The sequence below is a fragment of the Rissa tridactyla genome, chromosome 6 (genome assembly GCF_028500815.1).
Source record: "Rissa tridactyla isolate bRisTri1 chromosome 6, bRisTri1.patW.cur.20221130, whole genome shotgun sequence".
Classification (NCBI taxonomy): domain Eukaryota; kingdom Metazoa; phylum Chordata; class Aves; order Charadriiformes; family Laridae; genus Rissa; species Rissa tridactyla.
Window position 1 is genome coordinate 8,893,904 of NC_071471.1, and position 13,409 is coordinate 8,907,312.

The 13,409-nt window shown below is 35.7% G+C and overlaps 1 protein-coding gene across 10 annotated transcripts in view; it reads left to right on the forward strand.

Moving 5' to 3' along the window:
- IFT80 (intraflagellar transport 80) overlaps positions 1 to 13,409 on the forward strand; it is a 55,816-nt gene that overhangs the window by 1,534 nt on the left and 40,873 nt on the right. For 6 of the 10 annotated variants that reach the window (XR_008467009.1, XM_054205481.1, XM_054205479.1 and 3 more), the window contains exons 2-5: positions 34 to 159; positions 1,492 to 1,574; positions 2,351 to 2,576; positions 11,063 to 11,173. Coding sequence is in view for 8 of the 10 variants with exons in the window: in XM_054205481.1 (XP_054061456.1) it covers positions 1,542 to 1,574; positions 2,351 to 2,576; positions 11,063 to 11,173 (370 nt within the window). In the remaining 2 variants the exon portion in view is untranslated. Of the gene's footprint in view, positions 1 to 33; positions 160 to 625; positions 1,254 to 1,491; positions 1,575 to 2,350; positions 2,577 to 11,062; positions 11,174 to 12,496; positions 12,680 to 13,409 lie in introns of those variants that run through there. The other 4 variants (XM_054205474.1, XM_054205476.1, XM_054205477.1 and 1 more) reach the window with 3 other exon arrangements.

Consider the following 13,409-nt stretch of genomic DNA (forward strand, 5'->3'; position numbering starts at 1 on the left):
ATTATAATAAAGTTCTGGCCTTGTCTTTGAAAGGAAAATAACAGAATTCCTTGTGCTGGAGGGAGGGAGTGCAAGCTGGAAGCTGACAATAGCGACACGCCTGCTGATACCCTGAGAGGGAAATAATCAATAAAAAACTACCAAGCAGCAACTGAAAAGGTGGGTTTAGCAAAGTACGGTGTGCACAGAAAATAGAAGCAGATAAGATCCATGCATCCAAATAAATACGAGGTATTCTGTTAAGCAGGAGAGAGGCTTATGTTAAAGTGGAGAATAAATCTTTAATACCATTTTACTCTGTGCTGTTTCTTTGCTGTATACAAATCTTATGGTTTATGTTTGGGGATTTTGTTTTAGAATTTGTGTCGCAAAGACTAGCTCTGTAACTGATCAGCAGAAAACATTGCAGCGTATGCTGAGCGGGTATATACAGGTGCTGTACAATGGCATTGCCACCATGCAGAAGTCAAGGACATGATTAAAAAGCTACTTTGAAAGTTTAGCGCAAACTTAGGCCCCTTTTAAATGCCTTGATGACAAGGTTCCCTATGTGTATTTTGGATAAGGGCAGGAGAAGGAAATTAGACGTTCAAGTAGGAGAGATGTAATTATTTAAAAATAACTATTGTGTGTTTATCAATTAATGTAAAGCAGGGTTGAAAATACCTCATTTTATTCTTTGGGCACAGGAAATTATATGTTTTAGAACTGGTATCCTTTAAATGCTTTTTTAAATTCTGCATAGTAACTGTTTGACACGCAGTTGTTTTTGTAGTGAAAAAATTCCAGAAGATTGGAAGGGCACATTGTGCATCATCATGGTCTCCTCAGAGTGTACCTTCTGCTCTCACCCTCTTGGTCTCACTTCTTTCCATCCTGGAAGACAGAAAAGTTTTAAGCTGGATCAGTGCCTCTACACTGTCCAGGCACAGATACACAAAGGCTTTTGCTGTCACAAGAGGGAAGGGGCTGAGAGGATGGGACCTCAGTGAACTGTTTATGGAATTTCTGTTTTGCAGCAAAGTATCGTGGACATTACAAATAGGGGAGGATGAAAAACTTGGACGTTGTATCGTTTTGTCACGGCAGGGTTATTTTCATAGTATGACTTTTCCCCCTAACTTTTCTCACAGTGCACTTGCTAAGCATGAAGTTCCTTGAAAAGTTTGTGACTCCAGGTTTTCCCTTGCGACCTTCATGGCTATATGTCAGCATGAGGGAACTTCAGTGTTTCAACCTCCAGTGTTGTAGCAGTATGTTCCTAGCGTCACTTGCTCTTTAAATTGTCCAGCGTGTTTATACTAAGTGATCAGATAAGTGTGGAGTTGGGTACTGTACAAACAGATTTCTTTAAAACTGAGGTCTCGTTTGGTGTTTATTTTGCCACAGTACTAATGTAATATTACATATTTAAAAACTTTCTATTTTGCTGTTAGTGTCTTCCTTTTAAATTTTAGCTACTCATATATGTGTTGTTTTGTTTTATTACAGTTACAACATACCTATGTATCTTTTTTTAATGCTCCGTCTGAACAACTGAAATGAGACTGAAGACTTCACTTCTAAAGGAACCAAAACATATCCTTTGTCTCAGAATAAATCATAGAAAAACACGTTAATTCTGAATAGCCTTTTTTCCAGAAAGGATCTCTTTATCATAAATGTCATAGTAAAATATTTGTAAATTGCAGGTGGCTTTTTTTTTTTTTCTTCTTTTCTTCACTTTGCCATTCAGTGCAGCCTTTAAGGGCAACGTTTTAAGAGATGTTGAATATGCTTAGAGTACTTCCCTTCAGAAGCTATCAACGTTTTGCTAGAAAGTTTCAAGTTTTTCTTTCCTTTCTTATTTGTAGTTATAAGTTAAAGGCTTTCCCAGGCCGTAAATAGGAGTAGTGGTACATCTGCTTGCTTGTAATAAGACATGCATGTAGCAGATACAAACAAAATTGTAATTCTTCTACTAATAAGTTAGATTTGTCAACAATTTAAATATGATGTGGCGTTAATAAACTGACACATTTGAATGACAGTTGGGCGTTCTGCACTTGCATTGTGCACTAAGACCCTTTTAGAGGTGTAACCCAACATTTCAGCTGTGTTTCAATGAGTATGCATCATAATAAGAATTATATTTTTCCACAATACAGTCTGTTTTATTTTTTGCTGAATTTCTACCAGCTCTTTTCATGTTTTTGTTATATAAAACATTCTTATCAAATATATATATAAAAAACAATCTTATCAAAATAATCTTCCTGTATACTGTTCCTTCATCTTTGTTTAACCTAGATGAGATATTTTGTAAGCTTATTTTTAATAATTAAAATGTGCACGCTTCCTTAATTTAATTAAACATAAAGAATTAGTTAGCTGTGTGGGATGGACTACAGCTGACGAGCTATATTCCTGCAGTGATGATCACCAAATTATGAAATGGAACCTTTTAACTAGTGAGACCACGCGAGTAGTGAAACTTCCAGATGATATTTATCCCATAGATCTTCACTGGTTTCCCAGAAGTATAGGTGGGAAGAAGCAGTCCCATGCCGAGAGCTTTGTTCTCACAAGTTCTGATGGTAAGTCAATTTAAAATATTTATAATTTCATACCACTTTGGGCTTATGTCACTCAAATACATAAGAGGTTAAGGAGTCTGCAGTAAAGCAATTTCAAATACCTGTACACCAGTTGCACTGGTGTAACATTAGTAGTTTCAAATTTAATACATTGTACAACTATAACTTTCTCCAATACAACACTATCAAACATATTTCTGACAGCAGATGTATATTTTTTTATGTAAGGTCAATTTCTACCATCTTTTTTCAGTTTCACAAACCAGTAGCTTTAAGTATGTCTTCACTGCATGCCTACATAGATACTATATTGCCTACAGTTATGAAAACTGAAGATGACCAAGTTACTGAAATTGCTTAACGGTGATATTTAATATCAATGTAGACCGTTTCTTGGACATGTTATGAGAGCACATCTTGTACCTGGCTTCTATGGAGTCTTGAATATCCCCCTAATGCATTTAGTTCTGGCTGTTGTGAGAGATGTAAGACTAGTATATATATCCACTATACTGGCAGAGGTATATATACATATGTATATCCAGTATGCTGCTATTTGTCTAGTGTACTAATACTAAACTGTATGATCCAATATAGTAGCTACTATATTCCAGTGTATGGGTTTTGTTTTGTGGAAGAGAAGTGGGAGCAAGAAGGTTTGATGATGGCTTGGGGTGTTTGTTTTACTTCCTCTCCAAAGAGAAGAGGAATTGATTTTTCCCGACTTGCACGCAGTCAGATTTTTCTTCCTTCATGAAGGCAGATATACTCATATCCCCAGTTCAGTGAAGAAGTCTTAGGTAACTGGTTTAATTATTATTTTACATTTATTATGAAGCAGTCCATACTGTTTAGGTCAGACTTTGTCTCCTTTCTTCTCAGTACCGTAGTGGGGATTGTGTTGCATGCCATCAGGATTTTTCTGTACATGTTTCCCCTTCCTTTCCTTCCCTCATCCCTTTTCCTTAAGGAAAAACATTTGGACTCTCCTTGATAGAATTCTTTGCTTGAACAAAATACAGAAAATAATGGTAAAAATAAATTTTCCTAACCCTCCCCCCCTTTATTTCTGTTACAAAAATCCTACCATGTGGAAACCCTGTAGTTTAGATGAGAGTTTCTTCCCGAATCTACCAGTTTTAAAAAGGGGTTGATCCTCTCTGAAATCTGCTGGTTTACGTTGACCTTGTTATAAAAATTGTGTTGGAATAAAAGCTCTGGAACAGCCTCACTGACAATCTACTGGCAAGAACTTGCTGGTGGGGTTGGTGTGTTAGTTTGTGAATGATTTCTGATACTTTCATGTGTTACATGCAAGAACTTGACATACAGGTGACTTGGAAGAGCTGTATGACTTGCTTGCAGAAGTTGGACAGTCCTTATGCCTATCCTATCTTTTTATACCTTTGTGCTTTACTCAGTTGCTAACGCTGTTTAAGGTTCCAAAGTAAATTAAATTGTCCTGCTGGTAATAGTAATTATGTGCCACAAAGAAGCAGATTGCATCAACATACTAAACTTAGTTTGTATTCTTTTGTCAACGGTCAAAGACCTTGGTGGTAAAGCTGTATTTGTACATAAATGGCAGTGTTGGGAGTTTCTCAACACTGAACCGAAAGCAATATGCTGCTCTAAATCTCTGCCAGCCTTTTCAGGCAGAACAGATCATGGTCAATTGTTGCAGAGAGTTTCCATCAGGATAATAATGGCCATCTGCCCATGACCCTGTTGATAGCTTTCACAGGGACCTATTGATAGTTTTAATGGGACTGATGGAGAATTTCCAGCTAACTTCTGCCCATGTTTTGGCCAGAACCTTGAATTTGTGGGTCTAGTGTGTTTTCTTTGGTGAGGAGAACTTACTGTAGGCTTTTGGCTAGCTTCACAGTGAGCTTGATTTGGAACAGAAGGTTTCTTACTGGGCATTAGCAGTTGAGCTGGTATGTCCAGCATGGCTTCCTGTACACATGGAGAGAGGTAATATGTATTTGAAGAAGGTAGAGGAAGTTCATTCCTTGCATGAATTTTGGGGATTTCTCTGACTTTTGCCAATAGTTGCACTTAAAAATTGGGAGGGCTGAGAGCTCAGTTCACAGAGTGGAGGACAAAATTTCTTCAAGATACTTAGTACTTCCTAAATGCACTGAACTTACAGAACAAAAGCAGGGCATCTTTTGTCACCCTGTCACTTCCTAGATGTATGAGGGAGGGAAGATGAGCAGAGAAGTCTGACCAAGTAGAGTTGTAATTTTTGCAATACTTGGTGCTGAACTTCACTATGAATTTTAGGCAGCTGGGTTTAATGAGGTATTGTTTGTAGAGCTCTTAAGGTGGAAATGGAAGGTTTTGTGAAAACTGAAAGGAAGATTCATTTGTATCAATATTTGCATGCATTACAGTATTATCCTTTGGGAGGGCAGCGTTTTTCAGTAGGTCATCTGGTGCTCTTAATTCCTAGCTTTTTTCTCCTTTCTTTTTCTTTCTCAGTTATCACATTTGTATTTCTAATGTCCTGTTTCTGTAAAGTTCTAAATTGTATGTGTAAATAGCAAGCAAAAGAACAATTGTAGTAAGTCAGATCTCCTGTTATTTACTCAGTTTTCCATTGTTATGAAAATAGTATAGCAGTATTTCGTGTTCTGCTTGAATAATGCTTTGACAGTTTATTGAAGAAATACATAAGGGCTACTACTACCTTCATGAAAAAGATGACTCATAAAAGTCTGCTATGCAATTTTTCCTTTTTTTTTTTTTATATCACTAAGATATGTGAGAAAAAATAAATCCTGTTCATAGGTATGTTTAGAGAGGTTGCCTACTTTTTTAAGAAGTGTTCAAAAATTAGCATGTCACAGGAGCTGTACATTCGAAAGTACTTTAGTCTATATGTGAACCCAGTGCAAATTCAGGTAAGATACCAGTTCTTCAGTGTAATGTCTAGTAGGTATGAATGCTTGCCCTTCTCCTGTAAGTGGATTAACTGAAACTACAACAAAGAGTTACAGTTTAGGAATAAAGATTCATGAATAGCACTGAGTATATGTAGACCCCAGAATCTTTTCCAGGATTCATTAGGACCTTTGCAATTAACTGGAAGTTGGATTACTTTAAGTGACATATGTCAATGGCAGGGGTTTAAAGCGAAGGGTTCTCGCAGTTTAACAGATGATTTTTCTTGCTGGTCAAGATTTTAGTTGCATGTGACCAACAAATTCTAAACCAGTCCCTTAATATTAATCTCCATGTTCCTTGATAAAGCTTTTGTGTTTGTTTGCTTACAACTTTTACCAAGCTTTTTTTCTCTAACCTAAAGTTATCATCCTAGGATTCTAGCTAATGTTGAAGTATTTTATAAAGATTTCAGCTATGAGACGTAGTGAGAGGAAGGTCAGGAAAAATGCTGTCTTCTCCCTAACAGTAAAAAAAATATTAAAGATTACTGAATGAGAAAAAAATTTGTGAAACATGCAAATGATTATGTAGTTACATCTCTGTTAGAATTCAAACGCACTTGAGAGTCTATCCATTCTATCGTTGTCCAGCTTTTGGAGATCAACTTGATTAACTTTCACTTTCTTTTAGTGCAGCTGTTTCTTGCTTGCATGGAGCATAAACTGTTGTGGCTATCTTTGCCAACTTTAATGCAGTGGGTTTGGGTTTTTTTGGGTTTTATTTTTCTTTTTATGAATGTGTAGGCCCTTCACGGTCCAGTTCTTGGCAAATCCCTAAGGCGTATCATCTTAATCTTGTTGTAGCTGGGTATTGTCTGATCAGAGTCTGCAATCCGCTAACTTCCCCCCTTTCCCAAGATGACACATCCTTTAGTTCTTCAAGCCAGTCCGGTGATCGGTTGTTAGATAATTTTGTATTGTTCAGTGAGTCGAGTTTGTATTCAGCCCTTGCATTCCTTTTGGACATCTGGGGCCTTTATTGCTATTCCTGTTGTTAATTCGAATGCTACTGTTTTGCTAGCGTAGCACAGTGCAAAGCACAACTGAGCTTTGCTGGATGAATTGCTACTAAGACTAAATGCTTTATGGTTGTTACAGAGCAGTAGATACTCTGCAGAAAAAAGATAACGTATTGCAGAAGGAAGATAGGATGTAAGACCTGTTTAAGGGAACAGACTAAATCCCAATTTGTTTATTTGTTTATGGAGTACTAAATGTAAACAAAACTGAATGAAGAAACTGACCTAGAAACTTTTTTTTTCTCTTGAAGTTCTGTTCCTTAAGAAAATGAGACTTCATGACCAGCATTGTAGGGCGATTGACTCGCAGGTAATCAGTAACTTTGGAGCTCCTTGGTGGGTTTGATGGAGAGAGGCAGCTACATGGTGGAAAAATGCCCACTGAGGGGGCAGCTGTGGCATGGTCTGCAGGCATTTTGGGCAGGGAGGAGTGGTTTCGCTTGCCCTCATTGAAGGGAAACATTCATCTGGGGTCCCTTCTTAGGCAGGGGGGAGTCCACCAACAAAAGCTGATTAGGTTTGCTGTTACTTATGGAACAAGTTATTTTTGCCATAATTCATTCACAGATCACAAAACCTGAGATCTTCAGGTTTTATCTTGCACAAGTTAGCACTTTATTTTCTTTCTTGTAGGGATTTTTTACCTAGTTAACTGTTGTTAGGACTAAGGGATAAGCTATTAGCATTGTTTGGTAAATTCATCCTGAACATTCAATTTCTGTAAAACTGTTCATGGGATAGTTTGGTTTGGGGTTTTTTTTTCAGTGAAATTGAAATACAAACCAGTGCTAACCTAATTTGGAAAGAATAAATTGAGATAAAAACTTAATGTAGAAAATTTCCAAGTTTTTATCTCCTAGTGTAACTTAGCACTTTCAATAAAGAGAACTTATCTTGTAAAGATCTTTTTTCTGCATATGCAAGTGAATTATTGCGTTGTAAAAGTTCATGAACAAGTGTTGTTGCTTAATTGCTATTTTCTAAAAACCTTACATTTAAAATTCTGTTTAACTATTACTTAGATAGCATGCCTTACGTGTCAAGCCTGCAATTTTCTTGCAACAGCTAATTCATCTCTGTGATAAGGATTCCTGAAAATTTGCTGAATCCAATGGAAATGGAGTATAATGTCTTTACAGGGTTGCATTAATTCCTGGTTGAACTCCAGATGTTTGTGAAATTAGAGCAAATGTAAATTTAATCCTCTTGGGTTTTCTTCTGAGTTGCGTCTCTTGTGGGATATTGTTCTTTTACTTCCTACTTACATTGATCTTGTTGCTGCTTTTTTACGAAAATAAAGAATATGTTCAACTTTAAACTGCTTATTAAGCACAAGTCATAAGTGAATAGACCTATTTTTTTCAACTTTTTATGTTATTGATAATTTAAGCATTTAAGAGTCCATGAAAAGTAATGAACAAAACATACATGTTTTATGTTCTATATTTGAATAGGCTGCTAATTTCCCACTTGAAATTCCTCCAAAACTGGAGAGTCACTTTAAGATCGAGGACATTCTGGCTTCAGGACGTAATAAAAATAAAGGAACAGTCTTTTACAAAACTGAGATGTAAAGTAATATTAAGTTGAATCACTTCGGTCTACTCCAAGCATGCAGTTAAAATTTTCACTTTCTTAATTATGTATGAGGCAGTAAGTTCTAATTTGAAAGCCTCTGCTACCTCAATGTTAAGTTGAAGAACAGAAGGCAGAGAAATCCATTGAAACGTTGCTTTTGGAGCAACCTCTATATGTGAATGCAATGAAAAAAGCAGTGTCTAATGAGTCACATCATTTGACTGTCATCAGTTGTAAATTCATATGTTGGAAAAATAAAGAAGTTGCAGAAGTAAAGATGATATCCGTGAAAACTTGATTTGGCCCTGTTCCACATAAGGATTCTGATGCAGTTTTTAAATGCATGTTCACATTTTTTCCAGATGAATTCTATCTTAGTGCCTAAGGTGGACCTGCTTTTGTATGAAACTGTATTCTTTCCTGCTAGACTACAATTTACTGGGTTTCACTATTTGAAAGATGCGTTGTGTAAGTAGAGCTTACTTAGTAGAGGAAGTAAGAGCTTGTGGAGTGGGAAAGGATGCAAAAGATTGGTAAACGAGCTGAATGTTTCCCTGTATAACAGGATTTTATCCCGTGCTCTGTGACATGGCCCATTGTTTTCCTGATAATGTGACCTAAACCAAAGTATTCAGTTGCTTGCCAACTGTCTGTTCTTTCATTTAATTTATGTTTTCTCTTATGTGTTCGAGCAGTTTGCTTGCAGAAGAATTGAGCTCTCATGGACTCAATATAGAAAATGCCATAGAATTCTTTGTGTCCTTAAAAAAGTCATTCTGAATGTTTCAGATTGGATACTGAAAGATGATGAGTGCCTTTGAGTTAGATTTCTGTGTATGTTAGCTCCTGATTTGCAAAGCTTCCTTTTTTTTTTTTTTTTCCCCAAGGGAAATTGGTGAGATATGGTCATAATGGCTATGAAGAGCTAGCCACTTAATGATGAATACTGTAGGTGATGGCATGAGAATATTCATGGTCCTGTGATCAGATTAGGTTTAAGTATTCTGCAATGAAAAAATGTCTTGGCTACAGATTGAACAAGTACACTATGCATTGAAAAAGACAGGTGATCAGAAAATAAAACATGTTTGTTTAAAACCAAAAAAGGACATTTTGACAATTTAATTGGAGAAAACAGCATTTAGCCATCAAATTCCTGTGAATCCAGTTATTGCTTATACACAAAAAATTAGAATCTCATACCTGAGCGATGTTCTAAAAAATAACTGATGCATGAATTATATTAAATATATTTTATAATTCTAAATTAGCATGATGCATTACATGTAGAATACCAGTACTGAAAATTTTAGGAAACTAAAAATTAACTGAATGAGAAAGAAGCGGTCTTAGTAATAATATCAGTTCTGTGAATTCAGAAAGAAAGGGAATTAACTAGCTGTTCAGAGTACTCTGATAGATATGAATATTAGTGATAAAGAAAAGCAAAAACGTATAGTCGTATATGGTATTTTAAGTGGTTTGTTCAAATAAACTGATTTATACAAACCGTAATTTTCTTCAGTGTTAAAAATCTTTTGCTTGGAAATTTGGCTGGATTATTGTGCCTTTTTGTTTATGTATTTAAAAGTAAAATGAAGGCAAAATGTAATTTTATTCATTTGAATAATACTATGGAGAGCCCTGATGTATGTTTCATGGTTATTTACTGACAGACCTACCAGAGTGCTTTTTCTTTGTTTTTAGTCTGGCTTTGTTTTCAAGGTTTGTTGGTTGGTTGGTTTTGTTTGTATTTTAAACTGAAGTGCAAAATAAAACATGGGAAACCAGAACACAATAACAGTTGATTCAGGCTTCTGGCAGCGCAGGCCACTTAAATTTTGCCATCTTGGCTACTTGGTGATATGAATGTGCGTGTAGTGTGGCCATGTCATGCGTTTTTACCTTCTGTGCAGTTCATAGTTAACTCTGTTATCACCTGCATACACATACTGGTCTTCATAATGTGGTCCTTTACCGAAACAGTCAGGTATTTAGTTTCTGGTTCTGGCTTATCAGGTATGGTCTTTTTTATAATTCGTATTCCCAAGCAGGATGTTATTAATGGAAAAATTATACCATATTGGATTTGCACACGCTTAGTGTGAGGTGTCTGTGTACTGTTTATCTCAAAGAGTTCTGGTCACTCTGGAAATTGTTTTAGTGGCTCATTGTCTGGCAGATCAGATAAAATAATTTTAAAAGAGTTTTGGTTTTAAAGTAGTTAATTTGAATCACTGAACTACTCTAAGCCGTGCGTTTGTTCTGCCCCATGTTTCCAAGTCCTCCTTTGTCTGCTCTTTGGTCCAGTTTAAATTTGATCTTCCTGGATTTAAGCAACATCCCTCATTTGGAAAGAAAGACTTCCTCATGCTTCTGTTGAAATCATTAATAGCTTTGTTTTTGGCTTCTGTGAATTTCCATAACAGCTCCATAATGCAAGCAGTAATACTTCCTCAGAGCAACGCACTGACCGATGGTCAGATAGTTCTAGCTTTTCCATTATCCTTTTGGTGTTGAGTGATTTTTCAGATCTTAAAAAAAGAAAACACAAGCACTCTCCTGGGCTGCAGTGTATATACCTCTGTTTGTTCGCTTTCAGACAATGAAATAACATCAGGCAGTTTTGTCCCTGGAGAAACATGCAAACTTAAGGGACATAAGAAAAATGAATAGGCAAAACAAAGATTATACATACCAAAAATAAAAAAACCTCACAACTTTATAGCTAGTTTACAAATAGCTCTTCTATAAAAACTCATTTGTTTGGGCTAATCATAGCTATGAACAACATAATTGCGTGTTTTGTTCTTTTTTTTTGTTGGTCGTGGTTTCTTGTCTTGTTTTGTGCGGGTATTTTTAACAGTTGATAACACCATTACAGTCACAAATACTGATTCACAAAATTAGATACACTGTATCTTGAACTTTTGTTTAGGAAAGTTCCACTTGATTTCAAAGTTAGGAAGAGTAGAGAAAAGTGTAGAAGCACACTGTGGAGCCGTACTTGCAGGAAGGTGGAATTACGAAGGAACAGCGCTGGTTACAGGTAAGCATTCTTTCAGTAAGGAAGTGTTTTGAAAACTAAAATAAGGGAAGAGCTCTTTCAAAATAAAGCCTTTCGTTTTTCTAATACACAAAGTTGACATGCCACAAAGAAATGGAAGGGTACAAAAATACGGTATTAAACAAAATTTATGAAAAGTAAGTGCTTTCAATAAAATGTGTAGAATGTAAGTACTTCATGGGATAAATACAAACAGAATGTTTTGGAAAAATAATTTAGTCTGACATATGTTTAGACAATGGAATCCTAAATTTCATAGTTTATGTAGTAGTTACATTGACTTTGAATGAACAAAAGTGAGTATATTAAGTGTTCGCACACTGATCTAGCTTGAAATTCTCACGAGAAGGGGGGGAAACGGAAACACAAAATAATATAAATGAAGTTACCTTTTTTGTCTTCGTTGTCGCTAGGGTTGTTATTGTTTAATAGAAGTTCATTTTGCACTATTTCATTAATGCTGTTTTAGAAGAATGTTGTCTATTTTTAACTAATAAAAGATCTAGTAAAAACATTTATTTATCTTTTTTAGCTATCCTTAGTTGTTAGATGTTATCCTATTCACTTGAAAGTAAATAGTTTTAGCATGAGAGTGCTTAGATGGTTTTGTGGATGTTCTGTACTTCATAAAGGAGAATATTTGATTTTATTTTTTTTTCTTATCTGTTACAAAAGAAGTTTGCTAAGCTAGTACATGTATATCCCTGTACATGCCATTTAGGTTTTTTAGCCAGCAAAATTTACTGAGGGCTCATCTTGAATGTTCCTGTGCTTTTCTTTCTTAATTATTAGGAGTAATGTAGATCCAGCTGCAGTCTAACTCTTCTCTATTGAGGCTGGGAGAATGATTTCCCAGTGTCTGCATCTCTATATGTTTTTTTTTTTTTCCCACCTAAATCTTTTGGTAATTAGTTGCTTTTGGCATTTTTGTCAAAAACGTCTATCTTGATATTAAGGGGAAGCAAATTAAATTTCCTATGACAGACTTCTCCTTTATGGTATTTCTGTTGGTGTCAGAATTTTCTGCAGCCTCCTGTTGATCTAGCACAGCTGATTTCTTTGGACAAATTCCAACTCAGTCCAGAAGTACTGAAGATAATTTTGGATCTGCTTGTTTCCAGACTCAGTCTGACTCTAAAATGCTGCTTCAAGGAACTCTGTCTGGCATGTTCCTCTGAAATCCCAGTGGGATAGAAATATTGTTCTTTTTAAAGACAGATTTACCTCCGGAACTTCTCCAAAGAAAAAGTCAAACTTGCCTTTTCAATTTTTTTTTTTTTTTTTTTTTTTTTTTTTTCCGGACAGACTGCATGACAGTTATGGGGAGTATGGGAATTCATCACCATATCCAAACAGTGTACTCTGAGAAGATCAACTAGTCTTATACCGTAACTAGACTTTGAGGAAGCGTACATCATTGATGATTCTGTATCATTTAAAATATTCCTTATGTCTCTCTTTTAACAGTATCAAATGTGCACAAATAAGGTTTTTAAAAATTTTTTTCTTATACTTTTTAAACACTTAAAAGCTACATCAGCCAGATATAAAAACCTGACATCTGGTAAGTAAATTACCTTTGAATGGGAGAATGGCATTAAGTGTCTGGGTGTACCTTTTTCCTCATTAATTGAATCTGGGAGGCCTAAATGAAGGCCCAGAGCTGTATGTTTTAAATATGATAGCACACTAGGAAATCTGTGTTCTTAATGTGTACATAACTATGCTGTATAGTGTATAAGAACTTAATCTTTAATAAGTAAACTGAGGTTTTTCGTAACATGCAGTTATGTTATAAAACTTAAGCCTTCCAAACAGAGCCTTCAGTTATCTTCACTTTCACCATTTATCAACTGTGAAGCCTCCGGTTTAATACATACAATCTGCTCCTACTCTCTTCAGACTCCTCAGAGACTCATTTAATCAGCCTCTGGGCCACTGAACTGTAAATAGATGAAAAGTACTAGCAATGCTGAATAGAAAATACAGAATTTGGGATACTTAAATAGCAATGGACTTTCTCTTCCCAGGAGCAGCTTCAGATAAGAAGACTATAGGGAATTTCAGGAGAGGAAGAGACTTGTTGATAATAGCAGAAGAACAATCTTAAATATTTTTTCCTTAATATACTATCCATTTGCATGTTAGGAAGACTACATAAACAATATTTACCTGCAAGAAGACCTGGACTTATTTTAACCCTAGTGTTTCTTAGAGA